General features: G+C 38.5%; 1 protein-coding gene across 1 annotated transcript; it reads left to right on the top strand.

The window, feature by feature from the left end:
- The first annotated feature begins 315 nt into the window (after positions 1 to 315).
- MED6 (mediator complex subunit 6) lies at positions 316 to 18,670 on the top strand. The gene is made up of 8 exons (XM_032405436.1): positions 316 to 482; positions 5,338 to 5,497; positions 6,561 to 6,652; positions 8,386 to 8,468; positions 8,993 to 9,101; positions 10,877 to 10,992; positions 17,621 to 17,648; positions 18,255 to 18,670. The coding sequence occupies exons 1-8, from the start codon at positions 461 to 463 to the stop codon at positions 18,383 to 18,385; spliced, it is 741 nt and encodes a 246-aa protein (XP_032261327.1). The 5' UTR covers positions 316 to 460; the 3' UTR covers positions 18,386 to 18,670.
- The last annotated feature ends 202 nt before the right edge of the window (positions 18,671 to 18,872 follow it).

Raw genomic sequence — 18,872 nt, 5'->3', positions numbered from 1 at the left:
TGATGGGAGGGGGACAGGACTCCGCTCAGTCTCTTTTCCCTCAAAGTCTCCAAATTTTTTTTTACCCGTAGTGCTTACTCCCTGCCTCTTTCCCTCCACCTCCCTGCCCAGCTCCCTCCTTCCCGCCCTGCCCCTCTCCCACCTCGCAGCCTCCGCCCTCACCTCCTCGCTTCCCGTTCACCTTCCAGCCCCGCCTCGCCCCGCCCCGCCCCTCTCTTTCCCAGCCCCGCCTTCCCGCCCCGCCCCGCTCCTCTCCGCTCCCTCCTCCACCCGGCCCCGCCCCCTCCTCCACGCCCCGCTCCTCCCCACCTCCTCTTCCCAGGCCTCTCCCCCGCTGCGCAGTCTCCTCCCCTCCTTACGTTCCTGACCGGCCCTGCGGTCCGCAGCGGGCCACTTCCGTCGTCGGAGTTGTTACGTTTACGGCACGCCGGAAGGAGAACCTGTGAGCGCTTTTGGAATTATGGCGGCGGTCGATATCCGAGGTAATTTGCGCTATTACCCTTTGTTTCCTGATTGGCTGGGGCCTGGTTTGGGGTTGGTAGCTCGCGGAGGCAAGATTCAGGTTCTTTTGTGATGACTCCCAAGCGCTTATGAATGGTTTCTGTGGACACCCCAAGGCTCCCTAATCTGGCGAAAAATCGTTTTCCCCGGCTCCTTAGGGGTCTCTTATAAGCTTCAAAACGAAGAGTTGGAAGAAGCTCTGGGCTTCGAGCCCTCAGACCTGCAGTATTGTTGCAGACACACGCATCTCTACAGCAAGACGGGGGCTGTTCTATCCGGGTGAAGGGACGACCTTTGGGCGGGGGGGGGGGGGGGGGGGGGGGGGGGGGGTTGCGGTGGGGGGGGGGGGGGGGGATGACGTGATTTGGTTCTTCTCATTGGACTGCGCGTGGGAGCTGCCTTATTCCTGACCCTGCGCCCCGCGCGTCCTTGGGCATGAATCCCTAAGATTTTCTTTTGTAAGTTTTATTTTTGAGTCTGATACCTTCCATCGAACACCCAACAATTACTGAGGGCAGGGATCGGTCCTTTTTCACAGCTGAATTGTAAAGGTACTCAGGTATTTGTTGAATCAGTGGCACAATTTTTAGCTACTTGATCTCCGTACCAGTTAGGCCATACATTCTCTTTTCAGCACACGTACACACATCTTTTTCAGTGAAATTGGAAAAAAAAAAAAAAGCCTAGGAATTGTGCTCTGGGATGCCAAAGGGTGAACGAAGGGCGGTTAAAATACAGCTTGAAGCGTGAGAACTTAGTTCCAAACTGTCCAGGTTCCTCCAGGTTGGAAGTAACCATTTATGAGAGTGAGAAAAATTTATGAGACTGAGAGAGCGCCCATGAATATATTTTTTACTGTTGTGGTGATGGCTCCCACAAAACTTCTTGCACTTGTACGAAACTCTCAACCTGTATGTATTTCCGTTTGAAACTTTGTATACTTTTCCTTAAAGGAAGTGTGAATTTTTGTACCTAGATACAAGACCTCTCGAGACCCCCAGCAGTTTAAAGAAAAAGGGCTTATAGTTCCTAATCGTTTTTACTAGGGTTATTTTTGTTTGTTTATACCTGATTATTAAAGGGAAGGGTTTTGAGATGCCCCCCCCTTTTTTTTAAGATTTTATTTATTTATCTGAGAGAGAGAGATTGAGAGAATGAGTGGAAGGAGGGGCAGTGGGAGAAACAGACGCCCCGCTGAGCAGGGAGCCCGATGAGGGGCTCTATCCCAGGACTCTGGGATCATGACCTGAGCTGAAGGCAGACTCTTAACGACTGAGCCACCCAGGCGCCCCTGAGATGCCTTTTTCTGTATTAACTAAATTGGAGTCTTGCGCACTTAATAGAAATATGTTCTCATTTATATTTACTCAGAATGTCCAGTGATCTTCAGCATTTCTGGACAGTGTTTTTATGTGTTTGTTTTTCAGTGTGAGAGTTTCAAGTGCCTAATTTCATTACTTGCTGATAGAAAGCTGTACTTAGGCTATGTCAATATGTTCCCTTGCTACTGAATAAAAAAGAAATATTTAGTCCATCTGAGTGTTTTCAGATATTTACCTTTCACAATGTTTTACTTAGATTTGTTACAGTCATTGCAAAGGCTTTAAGGTGGGGCCGTGTCTGGTGCATTAGAAGAAAAGGTCAGTGTGGCTGAAGCAGAGTGAGAGAGGAGTTGGGAAGGAGATGAGGTCAGAGAGATAATTGGTGACTTGATCATGTAGGGATTGCAAAGCCATGGTGTAAGGTCTTTGGCTTTTCCACGAGTAAAATGGAGAGCCACAGGAGGGTTTTGACCAAAGGGGATGAACATAATCTGACTTACTGTTTGTAAGGATCACTTGGCTGCTAAGAACAGTGTCGGAGGGTAAGGGTGGGATTAGGGAGACCAATTAGAGGTCATTCCTGTAACGCAAGGAAATTTGGAGGTAGCTGGGACTAGGGTGGTAACGGTGGAGGTGGTAAGAAGTGGTTGGATTCTGCTTGACTTAGTAGTATATTTTCTTAATGGGGCCGTGATCACGTAGTCCCCAAATGGGACAGATAATAATTTATTTCTCAGCCACATACCACCCTCGTAATCTCAGTTAACCATTTTGTAACTGAACATCCTTGGATTCTGGAGTATGTGTAAATCTGTGTCCGGTAGAGTAACTTGTCCTTGGCCCTCAATCATAAATTAATATACATTTGGTGACTATTTTAAATCTGGTCCTGTGCAAGTTCCTAATGAGTAAGACACAGCCCCAGTTGTCTAAAAAGTCAAATTTAATGGGAACACATTTGTATTTCTGGGTTAAAATATGATGAGTATTAATAAAAGTATAAAAAATGCTGTGAGACCATAGAGAAAGAAGCCATTATTTCTGTCTTGCAAAGTAGAGAAAGGCTTTGTAGAGATACTGACATTTGAAAGGAGTTCAACTTAGCATGACTAAATTATCTGCTAAACTCACACCTTTTTGAGAATGAAAGAGATCTCTATTTTTTTAAAAAGGCATAAACTGGAGGTGGGGGGAGAAGAAACTAGAACAGCCTTGATTAAGCCAGAAATAAAGTTGGTCATTGTAATTTTAAAATAAATTGATTACTGGCACTGCCACCAACATCTTCATAATTAACATTTCCTGGGTTATTCCAATGTGCTAAAAGCATTTCACATATACAATCTAGCACATAGATACTATATAGTATCTATATAGTACCAACCTTCTTGAGGTATTGTGTGGTAAAGTGGTTAAAATAGTGCCTGGCACAGTGTTCAGAAGTGGTGAATAATATTTTTTGCGTTTGTATTAGTCTCATAGGCCATACTTGCTTGATTTTTCATCTTTGATTAGTTTAGAAAATGGGGAAAATATGACTGCTGATCAGAATACAGCTTGGTGAAGAAAATTATAGGGAAAATGCACCAAACAGTCACTTGGAGCAGAAGACATTTACGATTCCTTCTAAATTCCGAAGAGTCTGATTCCGTATTTAAACTCAGTATATCCAGGGACACCTGGGTGGCTCAGTCAGTTAAGCGTCTGCCTTTGGTTCAGGTCATGATCCCAGGTGGGATCGAGTCCTGCATCCGGCTCCCTGCTCAGCGGGAAGCCTGCTTCTCCCTCTGCCTGCTGCTCCCCCCCGCCCCCCGGCTTGTATTCTCTCTTGCTCTCTGGCAAATAAATAAATTTTTAAAAATCGTTAAAAAAAAAAATAAACTCAATATATCCAAGCCAAAATCATTATCATTTCTTTACTAAATGAGTTATTGGTTCCTAAGTTCTCTGACTTTATAATTGATCATTCAGGAAACTGTCTGTTTTCTCCCTAAAAATGTCAATTTCGTCCTTATCTTCCTGTGCATTGCCATTGCCTTCCACCAGGTCCTCATCACCTCATGCCCATAACTGTTGACTCTCCATAATTGTTGGTAGGTAGAATCTATAATTACATATTTATTTGTTTCTGCGGATTATTCTTCTACCTATGCTGAAATGATCTGTAATATTGTAACAGTTTATTATCAGTAATTTATGACACCATATAGACATAGTTACCATTATGTGAGAAACAAACCTATAATTGTCGAATGCTTTTATTCATTTATTTGACAGAGAGAGAGAGAGAGCACAAGCAGGGGGAGTGGCAGAGGACAGAGGGAGAAGCAGGCTCCTTGTGGAGCAGGGAGCCCTGTGCAGGACTCGATCCCAGGACCCCAGGATCATGACCTGAGCTGAAGGCAGACGCTTAACCGACTGAAACACCCAGGCACCCCACAAATGCTTTTATATAATTATTCCTAAGGAAATAAAAAAAATGTGTAGGAAAGTTGCTTAGAAGAAAACTACTTTAATAACTGGACTCTAGTGTTTAAAGCTGAGAGTAATGATTATCCTTAGTTGCTTTTCATTAAAAAAAATTTGTCTTTTTCTGAAAACATAATTTCCTGGCGTGTTAGATATTTGGTTATGGCATGATGTATTTATGATGAACCATCTTAATGGTCTGTATTCATTATTTGATCATTCACGTACTTCATCTGTTTTTTCCTTTATTTTACAACATACACAGCACATTTTACCTTTATAAAATTACTTTTTCTCATTTGATTAATTTCCGTTAAAACTGCTTGTTGCCTTGGAGTAGGTCTGACTTCTTCAAAGGTGCCAGAAGCAATTACAGTTTAGGAGAGGTTGAAGTTTTCAGTTCTTCCTTTTTCAACTAGTATTAATAGGCATTTTGATATTCATAACTTACAGCTAATGGGACTTAGTACTGTCAGTGTTATGGAACATTACTGCTGTCAGTAGCCAACAAAAGCTCATTAATAAAGCTGTCTAGTTCTATTTACTATGTCTTTTTTTTTCTTTTTGCATTTTGAAATATTAAAGAGTTAATTCTGTTCCAAAATGTGAAATTGTGTGGCTGTAATTAAGGGCATTCTGCTTCTCACCTGCTTCATAACTTTTGCATCATTATCTCTATATAATAGCTTCCTAACTTATTTCTGTCTGTGATTGGGAGGTCTCAAACTGGCGGATGTGAATGTGTTTTCTTTGGGGTGCATTTCCCACCTCCTCCTCACCCTGTGAAAAATCATTCCTGTTCCCTCAGGTAAGGTATTCTCCTTCCACTGTGCTCTGGTAACACATTTATTCATACCTTTGTTATAACACTTATCATGTCATCTTGTCATTGCTTTCTTGCACACTTACCTCTTCTGTGAGAGTATAGGTTAGGATCCATGCAATTCTTATATTCGTAGTGCCTCCTGCATTAGATGCAACATAAATGTTGGATTGGCTTTTTTTCTTTTTTCTCATCCTTTATCATTTTGTTTCTTTCCTGTAGATAATCTGCTGGGAATCTCTTGGGTTGACAGTTCCTGGATCCCCATTTTGAACAGTGGAAGTGTCCTGGATTACTTTTCAGAAAGAAGTAATCCTTTTTACGATAGAACATGTAATAATGAGGTGGTCAAAATGCAGAGGCTAACATTAGAACACTTAAAGTAAGTTATTGTAAGAAGGTCACATCTTTGCCAATTAGAGGTTTTGAAATGAATGATTCTCTCAAGCTATGGATAGTGAAGTACAGAGTAGAAGTTTTGGAAGAACTGGAGTTTTTTTTGGAGGGGGGGGTTGTACAAATTTGACATGCAAAGGAATTACCAGTAGTCACTTAAAACCTAGGAAGACTTTTCTGTATAATTTCGTATATTACTATCCAGTTAAAATATAGCTGTGAGGCTTAGATGCAGATCCAATTAGTGATCTTAGCAATGCAGTTGTTCTCCACTAAGTGACCATACTTAATTGTCTCTTTAACATTAAATTTAATACCTTAAACCGTAGTTTGGCTTATAGGAGATTTTTCTTCGTATGACAAAATTTTAGCTTGACAATTGCAAAGTAAGGTTCTTCAGACTTCGGATGCTAAATAATTAAGAACTTACTGCTATTACAAAAGTTTCTGAAACAGTTGTGTAATACGGTTTTTCATTTGTCAGCTAAACATCAGAGAGGGGTTCTTGAAATTAAATTTCTGAGGTATTTTAAATAGCTTTAGGAGGCAAATATTTACAACTATTAAGACAACTTATTGTTGCTTTTAAACAATCTGTCAGGTCAAAATTTGTCGGAGGCAAGGATAAGGTTTTGGACATTTTCTTGTTGAGTAGAATATATAGTTGAAATACATGGTCAAGACGTGGATGGTCTTCATGTACTATATATTTCTAGATTTTACATATATTTATACATCTCAGGAAGTATTACAGTATTTTGATTGTCTTTTTTGAAATGTACACTCTTCAGTGTACTTTCATGACAAAATACTCAGATTTAAGTTTATTGTGGATTTTTGTAGAGTTGTTTAAAAATCAAATCTTACTTTATATTCTACCTACCTGGGAAAATAGCCAGTTTTATTGGACAGCCAGTTTTTAATATCAAACATAAGCAGTTTTAATTTGATTTACAGAGTTGCTCTACTTTTATATAATAATCTGACTGTTCTACACAATTGTTTGTAGGGCATTTATAGATCTCTGGATGTCTGTGTTCTGTTTGCAGTCAAATGGTTGGAGTGGAATACATCCTTTTACATGCTCAAGAGCCCATTCTTTTTATCATTCGGAAGCAACAGCGGCAGTCCCCTACCCAAGGTAAAAATGTAAACTTCAGGCATAATTTTCTTCTTAAAATACTATGATTTGCTTAACTTTCTGAGCTCCACGTTCTTACTTTTTTGGATTGGGTTCTGTTTTTGGGATTCCCCAAGACCACATACATGTTCAGTGCTTTGCTAAGAGGACTCAGCAGACTCAGCATATGGGTATGTTAGTTATACCTAAGATTTGTTATGGCAGCACAGTAAGGATCCACAGACAGATAAGTAAGGGAAAAAGCCATGTCAAGTGGGATCTATAAGAATCCATGTGTAAGCTGCCTTTGCTTTCCCTTCTACAAGGGGCTGCACCAAGTACATCCTTCCTCCAGCAGCCCCCCCCCCCCCCACTACATATGTAGTATGTCTGCTTAGGGAAGTCCTTTTGATACTCAGAGTCTAGAATTTTTTTCTGTGGACATCCTCTGCCTGCCAAAATTCCAAACTCTCAGAAGGAAATGAGGTTTCCACTATAATAGTATTATTTTTAGAAATGTCTAGGCACACTAGTTCAGCAGGTATAAATTTACCACTTAGGAAATATTTCAAAAGCCAAGTTCCACTAGTCACATGCTTAGACACCAGAAGTCTTCCAGCATGCTCAAGGACAACTCTCCAGGCACTAACAAAGTAACTCACTACATTGAAGCCACCTCTTCTGTGAGGATAGTTGTTGGGAACCTCAAGCATCCTAAGTAACAACTTCTCTCAGTCCACTGAGTCTAATTATTTTAAAAACATACATGGTAGATGCAGTTGCACCAAATTCATAGAGGATCAATTGAAAATCCTCATTGACACATTCACCCAAAATACTTATCTGGCTTATATTACCAAACATAAACTTGCTTTAGAAATCACACTGAAGAGTATAGAATTCAGATTTGACTTTGAATCAGAGAGCTAGTTACTATTCCAGAGATGACCAGCTACATCTCCTCATTAGATAACCTCATCAAGACATTTAGGAAAAACCTTCACCCTGATAATGATTTCAGACAATGACTTGCTAAAGAAGTTGTGGTTCCAGAGTTAAGAATCCACATTTAATTTCAAAATCTAATGATCTAGAGTCCCTGCCCAGTGGAAAAAAAGAACCTTGGAACAAAGGTAAGACCAGGAACAAGATTTCCATGATTAGAGGGTTCAAGGTATGGAAGTGACATGAGGTGGTACCAGCTTCACTAGCAGCTGTTTTATTCCTTAGGACCCAGGAATGGGACACATTGGCAAGTTCAGTGCATCTGATATCTTCACCCTAGGCCCTAAATCTCTCGCTCTGAGGTCTTACTCCCCAAAGTGTAGGTGACTAATAGCAGCACTGGATCACTTGGGAACTTGTTAGAAATGCACTGTCCCTATTGAGTAAGAATCTGACTTTAACAAGATATTTAGGTGATTCAGATGCACATTCCAATTTGAGAAGCATTGCTCTAGTTGGCAAACTGTTTCTGTGATGGTTCAGAGAGTAAATATTTTAGGCTTTCTGGGCCTCAGGGTGTCTGTAACAGCTATTCAGATAGTGTCATAGCAGCCTTAGATAATAATGTAAATAAATGAGTATGGTTGTTTTCCAGTATAAATTTATTTACAAAAATAGGAATTGCCAAATCCTGTCTTAAGCTTTAATATGAGAAAATATCAAATTTTAGTTGTTCTTTTTATGGAAATCTATTTAGCAGTTTGTGTGCATAGCTATATTCATGAATGTTTTTATTTTCACTGCTTTAGTTATCCCACTGGCTGATTACTATATCATTGCTGGAGTGATCTATCAAGCGCCAGACTTGGGGTCAGTTATAAACTCTAGGGTGGTAAGTATTTCACGTTCTTGAAACGCTAAAGAAAACTTTTTTTTTTTTTTTTTTTTAAAGATTTTATTTATTTGACAGGGAGATAGCGAGAGCAGGAACACAAGCAGGGGGAGTGGGAGAGGGAGAAGCAGGCTTCCCGCCGAGCAGGGAGCCCGATGTGGGACTCGATCCCAGGACCCCGGGATCATGACCTGAGCCGAAGGCAGACGCTTAACGACTGAGCCACCCAGGCGCCCTAAAGAAAACTTTCAATCGAGCTACCTTGTTTCCAAGAATCAAACAGAAGTTTCTCTCCCTTGTGTATGTTGGCATGAAGTGTTGACTACTAGAATGTCTTAAACATGGCTTTCTATGGGCCAAGTTCATGTTAAAAGTATATATCACAGCCCCAGCTCTATAGTGATTCAAGTTCTGAAAAAAACAAAACAAAATTACTTTCTTTGCATATGTAATATTGTGGGTATTTACTTTGGGGATTTTAGTTGATCTAATGAGAAATTCAGAATTTGTTTTCTTTTTACAAGCTTACTGCAGTGCATGGCATTCAATCAGCTTTTGATGAAGCTCTGTCATACTGTAGATACCATCCTTCCAAAGGGTATTGGTGGCACTTCAAAGATCATGAAGAGCAAGGTGGGTAGAGCACTTTTTGGTATTCTGAGAATAAAGCTGTTTTCTATAAGAAAACAGCTATTGATTTCAAGGTGTGTTTTAGATAGAAAGACTTCATAGGATGATGACATTTTCATAGCTGCGATTCATGTAACTAGATGTGGTAATACAAGCTTTCCCATAGGAACAGATAGAAATTTTAATCTGTAGGTAACTGGTAATCTTTGGTAAGTTGATTCAAGGTTTTAAAATACTTGGAACATATAGAGGGTATCAGTGATGAGGAATGGGTCATGATGATGTATCCTGCTTACCTAACTTTTGAGTCATCTTGAAATCTGGAACCTGAATCTCCCATCTTCAGAGTAGGGGAGATGCTTTTATAGCCCTGTCTCCAGATGACCAGTCTGTTTTCTGATCTTTCCATGTTATTACCTGTTATGATGCGAGACCCCTTAGTTTCCATAGCTGCTAGTCTCCTAATGGTTCTGCACCATATTTTACAATAAAAGTGCTCTGGAAATGTGTTTATGGCAAAATACCTATATTCTGAATTTTCTTCTCTGGGAAATAGCAACTCAGAATAAATTACTGAGGGAAAAGTAGCCTTTAAATAGAATTCAGACCTGTGGAATGAATGGTCTTTCAGATATAGTTATTTATTTATTTTTTAAAGATTTTATTTATTTATTTGACAGAGATGTAGCGAGAGAGGGAACACAAGCAGGGTGAGTGGGAGAGGGAGAAGCAGGCTTCCCAGTGAGCAGGGAACCCCATGCGGGGCTCGATCCCAGGACCCTGGGATCATGACCTGAGCCAAAGGCAGATGCTTAACAACTTGAGCCACCCAGGTGCCCCTAGTTATATTTATTCTTAATAGTAGGTGCAGGCAGCAACATTTGACATAGGAAAGTTTGCATCTGTTGAATACAATTCTCTCAAGAGCTATTTGCCCCCCCATCCAAATGAAATGTTTGGAATAAAACTTACCTGGAACTCTTCATTTATAGATAGTCCCCCAATACAACTCCCTCCTGGGGAAAGTTCCATACGTGATTAATTTCAGAATTTCTCTTGCAAGTTCTTTTCTTTCTTGTCTTTATGATCTGCTGTTGTTTGGTTTGTCTGTTTTTTTCAGTGAATCATAATCAAGTATGATAACTTGAGCTTGTGAACTTTGCATTTCCATTTGTACCTGTTAGGTTCGTGGGAAGACCATTTAATACACTTAAAATATACACAAGATAATTTCAAATCCATAATCTGGATTGTGATTTAGGTAATTATGGAAAATGTTAGCCTTAAAATTCTTAATGTCTATCTATGCTTACATACTAAAACTGAAATATCTTTAAAAGACTTAATCAGCGGGCGCCTGGGTGGCTCAGTTGGTTAAGTGACTGCCTTCGGCTCAGGTCATGATCCTGGAGTCCCGGTATCGAGTCCCACATCGGACTCCCTGCTCAGCGGGGAGTCTGCTTCTCCCTCTGACCCTCCCCCCTCTCATGCTCTCTGTCTCTCATTCTCTCTCTCAAATAAATAAATAAAATCTTTAAAAAAAAAAAAAGACTTAATCAGCTTTTTAAATGTTAAAATGTTAACTTCATTTAAGAGGGAAGTGTTAAGAACACTTGTTTCTATATGTTGTGTTTAATTTATTTTGGGGGATAATCTTTGGAATAGTAGCCATTAAAAATAATGATGTTTGAGTATATTCGTGGTGGACAAAGATATGTAAAATGTAAGACACCAAACTAATTAGGCAGTGTTTTGATTTGGACTTCATATTTTAATAGATAAAGTCAAACCTAAAGCCAAAAGGAAAGAAGAACCAAGCTCTATTTTTCAGAGACAACGTGTGGATGCTTTACTCCTAGACCTTAGACAGAAATTTCCACCCAAATTTGTGCAGGTAATGAGAACACATGTGGTTAATTTGATTTGATGCTTTTTCCTGAATTATTTATTTTTAATTGAGAACTGTTTCAGTTGTGACCTAAAAATAGTGACTTTCCTCATTAGTTAAAAATGGTCTCCGGTGGAAAAAAAAAGGGCCTCTGAATCAAAGGAAAGGTTTTTAAAGACTTAATAGAGATAGTGGGTAAAGGGAATGGAATTAACACTGTTCTGTGCTTTTAAGTTTATTTTCTCTTTGAATCTTCACAAACTAAGGACTGCTTATACATAACATTCTCATTCCAAAGTTGCTGAAAGTGTCATAGATGGTAACTAAACTAGAATCTGAAACTCATGCTGTTTTTATTCTGTATGCTGCCTTTCATCCTGATGTAGTAGATATCGAAGTCCTTAAATGATAGACTAGTTAAAACTTTTGTTAACAAGTGGCGCTTGGCTGGCTCAGTTGGTAGAGCGCGTGACTCTTGATCTTGGTGTAGTGAGTTCGAGCCCCACGTTGAGTGTAGAGATTATAAGTAAACTTAAGAAACAAAAAACTTGTAACAAAAAGAGCAGTTGAAGTAGAGGGTTTGGCATAATAAATGGAGGAGTAATAAATAGAGTTACATCATATTGATGCTTAAGTTATATAAATTCTCTTATGTTATTTAGCATAATAGCAATAACAAATCCACCTGCCATTCTACTAAATGAACTTTTGAAGTGAAGTAGGTATGAGATGGAATATGTGAATATGTTATTCTCCTGGTTAGTCTCAGTTCACAGAGACATCTACAGGGCTTTGTACACACAATGTCATGTATACTGTTTTTCTTGATGGGGAGATAAAATTTTCAGATTTGTTTTAGATTAGGTGAGATTTTTCACACTTTGAGATGACTTTAGAACAGGGCTCCCCTTCCCCTTTCCCTGACTTCACTGTGTGAGAGTTACGTGCTATTGGAATGGTGATGTGGTGGTGAAGGGAGCGGAGGACAGAATGGAGTGTAGGACAGGAAAGTCAATTTAGAGAACTCTCATGAATTCCATTTGAAGATAAAATAGTGTCTGTTGAATAAGTAAATTATAGTGTGTGTAGGGATATGGGTAACCATGGTAGTGTAGGAGGTTAGCTGTGGTTGACCATTCAGCGAGTACATAGTATGTATGAGGGAGGGTGGGGGAAGAACACCTAGACCTGCACAGTACAGTAGCCATTAAGCACATGTGACTTTTGAACATTTGAAACACAGCCCGTGTAAACTGAGCTGTGATGTAGGTATAAAATGCATACTGGGTTCAAAGACTTGGGTGGGGTACAGAGTAAAAAGATGTAACTACCAGCTTGCATTTGTGGCTCACATATTTCTTTTGGACAGTTCTGATGTAGAAAATGGGAACAGAACACACAAAACCAGAAATATGAAAGACTATTAATGGACATGTTAATGTTCATATTAATTAATGGACATACTGATAATAATGGACAGATTTCTTGGAAACCAGAAATCTTTAGTATTTGTGCTGCTGAAGCAAGCACTGGAAACCAGAAATCTTTAGTTTGTTGTTCTTTTTCTAGTTCCTTGAGCGGTAAGCTTAATTGCTTATTTGAGAACTTTCTTCCTTTTTAATGTAGGCATTTATTACTATAAACTTTACTCTTAGTACTGCTTTTGTTGCACCCCATAAATTTTGGTATGTTTTCATTTTTATTTCTTTTCAGATAATTTCTGATTTCCTTTTTGATTTCTTCTTTGAACCACTGGTTGTTCAGGAGTGTGTTGTTTAATTTTCACATATAAGTTAGCAAAAGGAAAGAAGTGAAAAAGATAAGAGCAAAAACAAATGAAAGAGAGACAGGGAAAACTCTAGGAAGAATGTAACTAAGAGTTGGTGTTTTGTAAAGATAAAATTGACAAACTTTTAACTAGACTAACAGAGGAGACTCAAATCAAATTAGAAATGAAAGAGGAGACAGAAACAAAGGATCATTAAGAGACTATATATAATAAGGAATTTGAGAAACAAGACAGGATCATAGGGGAAGGGAGGGAAAAATGAAACAAGACGAAACCAGAGAGGGAGACAAACCGTTTATAAGAGACTCTTAATCTCAGGAAACAAACTGAGGGTTGCTGGAGTGGAGGGACATGGGAGGGATGGGGTGGCTGGGTGATGGACATTGGGGAGGGTATATGCTATGGTGAGCGCTGTGAATTGTGTAAGACTAATGAATCACAGACCTGTACCCCTGAAACAAATAATACATTATATGTTAATAAAAAAATTTAAAAAAATATATGAGTTTAACTTAAAAAAAAGAGATACTGTATATAAAGAATTATATGCCAACAAATTGGAAAACCTTAAAAAAATTGGAAAATGTGTAAGAATTTCCTAGAAACGTACAACCTACTAACTTTGAGGCATGAAGAAACAGAAAATCTGAACAGACCAAAAATGAGTAGGGAGATTAAATTAGTAATCAAAACCTCTCCACAAAGAGAAGTCTAGGACCAGAGGACTTCATAGGTGAATTCTACGAAACATTTAAAGAGAATTAACACCAATCCTTCTCAAACTCTTTCAAAAATTGAAGAGGAAGGGAACATTTCCAAATTCATTGTGTGAGGGCAGCATTAATCTGATACCAAAGACAACAAAGACACTACAAGAAAACTACGTTCAGTATCCATGATGAACACAGATGTAAGAATCCTCGACGAAATACTGGCAGACCAAATTAAATGGCATGTTAAGAGAATCATACACCATGATCAAGTGGGATTTATCCCTGGAATGCAAGGATGGTACAATATACTGAAATCAATCTTGATGGTATACTGCATTATCAGAACAAAGGTTAAAAATCATACAATCATCTCAATAGATGCAGAATAAGCATGTGACAAAATTCAACACCGTTTTATGATAAAAACATTCAACAAACTCAGTAAGAAAAGAATGTGCCTCAACATAGTAAAGGCCATATGTGATAAACCCACAGCTAACATTCTCAGAGTTTTTCCTTTAAGATCAGAAACAAGACAAGGATACCCACTTTGCACAGTTCTATTCAACATAGTACTGGAAGTTCTACCAGAGAATTTAGGCAAGAAAAAGAAATAAAAGGCATTCAAATGGGAAAAGAAGTAAAATTGTCTCTTTACATAATTCCTGACTTGATCTTATACATACTAAACCCTAAAGATTGCACCAAAAAGCTGTTAGAACTAATCAACAAATTCATTAAAGTTGCAGGATGCAAAATCACTCAAAAATCAGTTGCATTTCTATACACTAACGAACTGAGAAGGAAATTAAGAAAACAATTCCATTAACAATAGCATTAAAGAATACTTAGTAATAAACTTTTTATTTTGTTTTCAGCTTTATTGAGATATAACTGGTGTATAGCATTATGTACGTTTAAGGTATACAGTGCATTGACTTGATACACTTACATATATTGCAAAATGACCATTGTAGCATTAGCTAACACCTCCATCATGTCACATAATTACCATTTCTTTTTTGTGGCGAGATCATTTAAGATTCACTCTTAGCGACTTCTGAGTATATAATACAGTAGTAACTATAACCACCATACTGTAATTGGATCCCCAGAACTTACTCATGTTATCAGTGGAAGTTTGTACCCTTTGACCAAAATCTTCCCGTTTCCCTTGCCAACCACTCAAGCCACTGATAACCATCACTTCACTCTCTTTATCAATTTGGTCTTTTTAGATTCCACATATAAGTGATACATAGACTATTTCAGCTTCTCTTTCTGGCTTATTTCACTTAGCATAATGCCGTCAAGGTTCATCTTTTTTTCTGCAAATGGCAGTATTTCCTGCTTTCTGATGGCTGAATAATATTCAGTTTCATACCACATTTTCTTTATCCATTCATCTTTTGACAGATTGTAGGTTGTTTCTATATCTTAGCTATTGTGAGTAATGTTGCAGTAAACATGGGAATGCAGTTATCTCCAATATCCTGTTTTCATTTCTTTTGGATATATACTCATAAGTGGGCTTGCTGGATTATGTATTTCTATTTTTAATTTTTTGGGAACCCTCTGTATTGTTTTCCATACTGTCTGTACCAGTTTACATTCCTACCAACAATGTATCAGGGTTCCCTCTTCACATCCTCGCCAACACTTGTAATCTCTTGTCTTTTTGATGATAGTCATTCTGATAGGTGTGAAGGGATATCTCATTCTGGTTTTGCTTTGCATTTCCCTGATGATTAGAATGTTGAGCACCTTTTAATGTACTTGTTAGCCAATTGTATGTCTTCTTTGGAAAAATACTCAGTTCCTCTGCCCATTTTTTTTTTTTAAAGATTTTATTTATTTATTTGTCAGAGAGAGAGCACAAGCGGGGGAGCGGCAGGCAGAGGGAGAAGCAGACTCCCCTGAGCAGGGAGCCTGATGTGGGACTCGATCCCAGGACCCTGGGATCATGACCTGAGCCGAAGGCAGATGCTTAACGGACTGAGCCACCCAGGTGTCCCTCCTCTGCCCATTTTTTAATTCGGTTGTTTGGGGTTTTTGTTTTATTTTGCTTTTGAGTTGTATGAGTTCTTTATTTTGGATGTTAACCCCTTATCAGATACAGGATTTGCAAATATTTTCTCCCATTCTGTAGGCTGCCTCTTCATTTTGTTGATGGTTTCCTTTGCTGTGCAGAAGCTTTTTAGTTTGATGTAGTTCCACTTATTTTTGGTTTTGATGTGTTTGCTTTTGGTGTCAAATCCAAAAAATTATCTCCGAGACTGATGTCAAGGAGCTTATGGCCTATGTTTTCTTCTAGAGTTTTATGGTTTCAGGTCTCGTGTTCATGTTTTTAATCCATTTTGAGTTAATCTTTATGTATGGTGTAAGATAGTGGTCTAGTTTTATTCTTTTGCATGTGGCTGCCCCGTCTTCCCAACACCATTTGTTGAAGCCTAGGTCAAAGAGGTTGCTGTGTTCTCCTCAAGGATTTTGATGGATTCCTGTCTCACATTTAAGTCTTCCATCCATTTTGAGTTTATTTTTGTGTATGGTGTAAGAAAGTGGTCCAGTTTCATTCTTCTGCATGTGGCTATCCAGGTTTCCCAACATCATTTGTTTAAGAGACTGTCTTTTCCATTGGATATTCTTTCCTGCTTTGTCAAAGATTAGTTGACCATAGAGCTGAGGGTCCATTTCTGGGTTCTGTATTCTGTTCCATTATCTATGTGTCTGTTTTGTGTCAGCACTATACTGTCTTGATGATTACAGCTTTGTAATAGAGCTTGAAGTTTGGAATTGTGATGCCACCAGCTTTGGTTTTCTTTTTCAACATTCCTTTGGCTATGTTAATCTTTTCTGCACATTGGATAATAATGTGGAGCTCAGTTTTGGTCTTATTAAGTGTAACTTCCCAGAGCTTGCAGTTGGAATGGGCTAGTAGGCAGTTGTCAGCATGAATCTGGAACATGTGATATCAGGAAATTTTGTAGTCTTTAGTCATAGGAATAGATGAGAAAGCTTAGGGAGGGCATGTAAATTCAGAAAGAAATTCAGAAAATGTCTGGAAACATTAACCTTAAAAATGAAGAGAACATTTTTCTTTTGAGATGATGGGGAAGTCTATAAAGTTACGTGTGTGTGTGTGTGTGTGTATGTGTGTGTTCATAGGAAAAGGAATAATAAGCTTGAAGGAGATAGCTGGGAGGGAACTTGGGATGTTGACATCCTTTTTTTAAAAATGTAGAATATAGAATTATTGGCTGCAAGTGAAGGGTGGGTTGTAAGCCTTGAGGAGGGGGAAACTGTTTTAAAGCATTTAAGGTGGGTAATAGGAAAAGGGAGATGACAGCATAATCAAGTAAAAGAACTGCTATACAGAATGGAGGATCTGACCTTGTTCCTGACTCATGATGTCCCCATCATTTTTTTTTACTGTAGTTTGATTTAAAAAAAAAATTTTTTTTTTTTTTAAGATTTTATTTATTTGAGAGAGAGCACGAGCTGGTGGGTTGGGCAGAAGGAGAAGCAGACTCCCCGCTGAGCAGGTGGCATGACCTGAGCCATGGCAGATGCTTAACCAACCGAGCCACCCAGGCACCCCTGTAATTTGATTATTAATAGTACTGTCGTCAGAAGACTTATGTTCATAGAAAAATACCTTTTTCCTCTTTGCTTCCCATACCTGCCATCTTTGTAAGTTGGAGTGTTCATCTGTATTTTATTCTGCTTTCTTCAAGCTCATATCCCCTAAACAAATAAGCCTCTGGAGTCTTGAAAGACTCCATTATTCTCTCCCACTGGATTCTACTTAGCTACTTTTTGTGAAGCATTATAGCCTGGGTGCAGAGGCAGAGGGCTATGTAGATAGATATTCAAGGGGGGATTGTTTATGTTTGACTCTTTTGTTCTAGTTTTAGTTTTGTGTCTTTTCTGGAACAAGGGGATAAGAAGTAGAAAATGATAAATTTACTTTTTATGGTACGTGAATAGTGGTTCCTCTTTATGGAGTCATTTTTAGTATAATTTGAATGAAGGTGTAATTTTAATAAGAATTATGAAGTCAAGAAGAAGAAAACTTTGCTAACCTGCCCTGTTTTCTCCTCCCCACCTGCCCCCCCCTTTTTAAAAATTATAGCAAAAGTCTGGAGAAAAGCCTGTCCCAGGTATGGTTCCTGATATTCTTATTAAACTTGAAATAAAACCAGTCTGGTTAACTCAGTAGCAGGTATAGCACATAAGATGAGCTGTGGTCCTTTTGTCCTAGACTCTCATGGTAGTTTGTTACTCCTAATTTTTGAGATCTGCTGAACTGCCAAAAGATGGTGCTTTTGTGGTAGTTGATATGAGTATTTAAAAGATTAATTGGAGTGGGAAGAGTAAGTATTGAGGAGGGGTGGAGAAGCCGAGGTGGTTTGAGCTTGTTTTTAGTTCAAATCTCAGTGTGAAAAAAGGTGTTCTGTTTCATCATTGAAAATAGGTATTGAAGTATCTGTTCAGCCTGGGAGACCTATGTATCTTGTTTATGCATATCGTCTTATTTAAATGACATGTGTTTTTGTCTATGATCACAAATTTGCCTGGGTTATCAGGTTTTTAGGTTTGTAAATAGGTTCTTATATATCTGCCTGATAAAACAGCTAAATTTAGAACTTGAGATAGGCAGTTCTAAATGAACTTGAGCCTAAACTATTCACATTACTGTTGTCTAAATTGATCTCATCCCTCTGCCTTCCTCTCCGTCCAAAAAAATACCTACTTTTGACGTCTAGTGGACCAGACAAAGAAAGAGGCAGAACCTATACCAGAAACTGTAAAATCTGAGGAGAAGGAGACCACAAAGAACGTCCAACAGATAGTGAGCACCAAAGGCCCCCCGGAAAAACGAATGAGACTTCAGTGAGCAATGGATAGGAGAGAAGCTTGCAAGACTCCTCTTGCCCATTATTGATACCTCATTATTGTGACAGGCTCTTGAACTTTAAAATTCTTTGTCACAACCCTTCCATTTGTATGAATGTGCTTGTTCTTTAAAAAAAGGTTGTATGGATCCTCATGCTTTTGATATGAATATTTTTTATGTATGTTTTGTAACCTTTCCCCTATTGGACTTGAGCAGCCTCCTTACTCAAATGTATACTGCTATATACATCTAAAAACAAAATAAAGGTATTTGTGTAAATCACTTTCTCATGACTTTTTTCCCTTATTTCTCTCGCTGAAATGTTTCCAGGTGCACCTTGTAAACATAAAGGATTAATGTGAAAGTAGTAACTAAGCTCATTTTCTTTTGTGTATTTCTCAGTATTAAAATAATAAAGTTATAATTTGAAAGATAAAGAAAAGGGAAAAATCTCCTACAAATACTGTAACAGTGCTGTGAAGTTTCT

This window comes from Phoca vitulina, unplaced genomic scaffold, assembly GCF_004348235.1.
Source record: "Phoca vitulina isolate PV1807 unplaced genomic scaffold, GSC_HSeal_1.0 scaffold7, whole genome shotgun sequence".
In the NCBI taxonomy this organism is placed as follows: Eukaryota; Metazoa; Chordata; class Mammalia; order Carnivora; family Phocidae; genus Phoca; species Phoca vitulina.
This window is presented reverse-complemented; position numbering and strand designations above follow the sequence as displayed.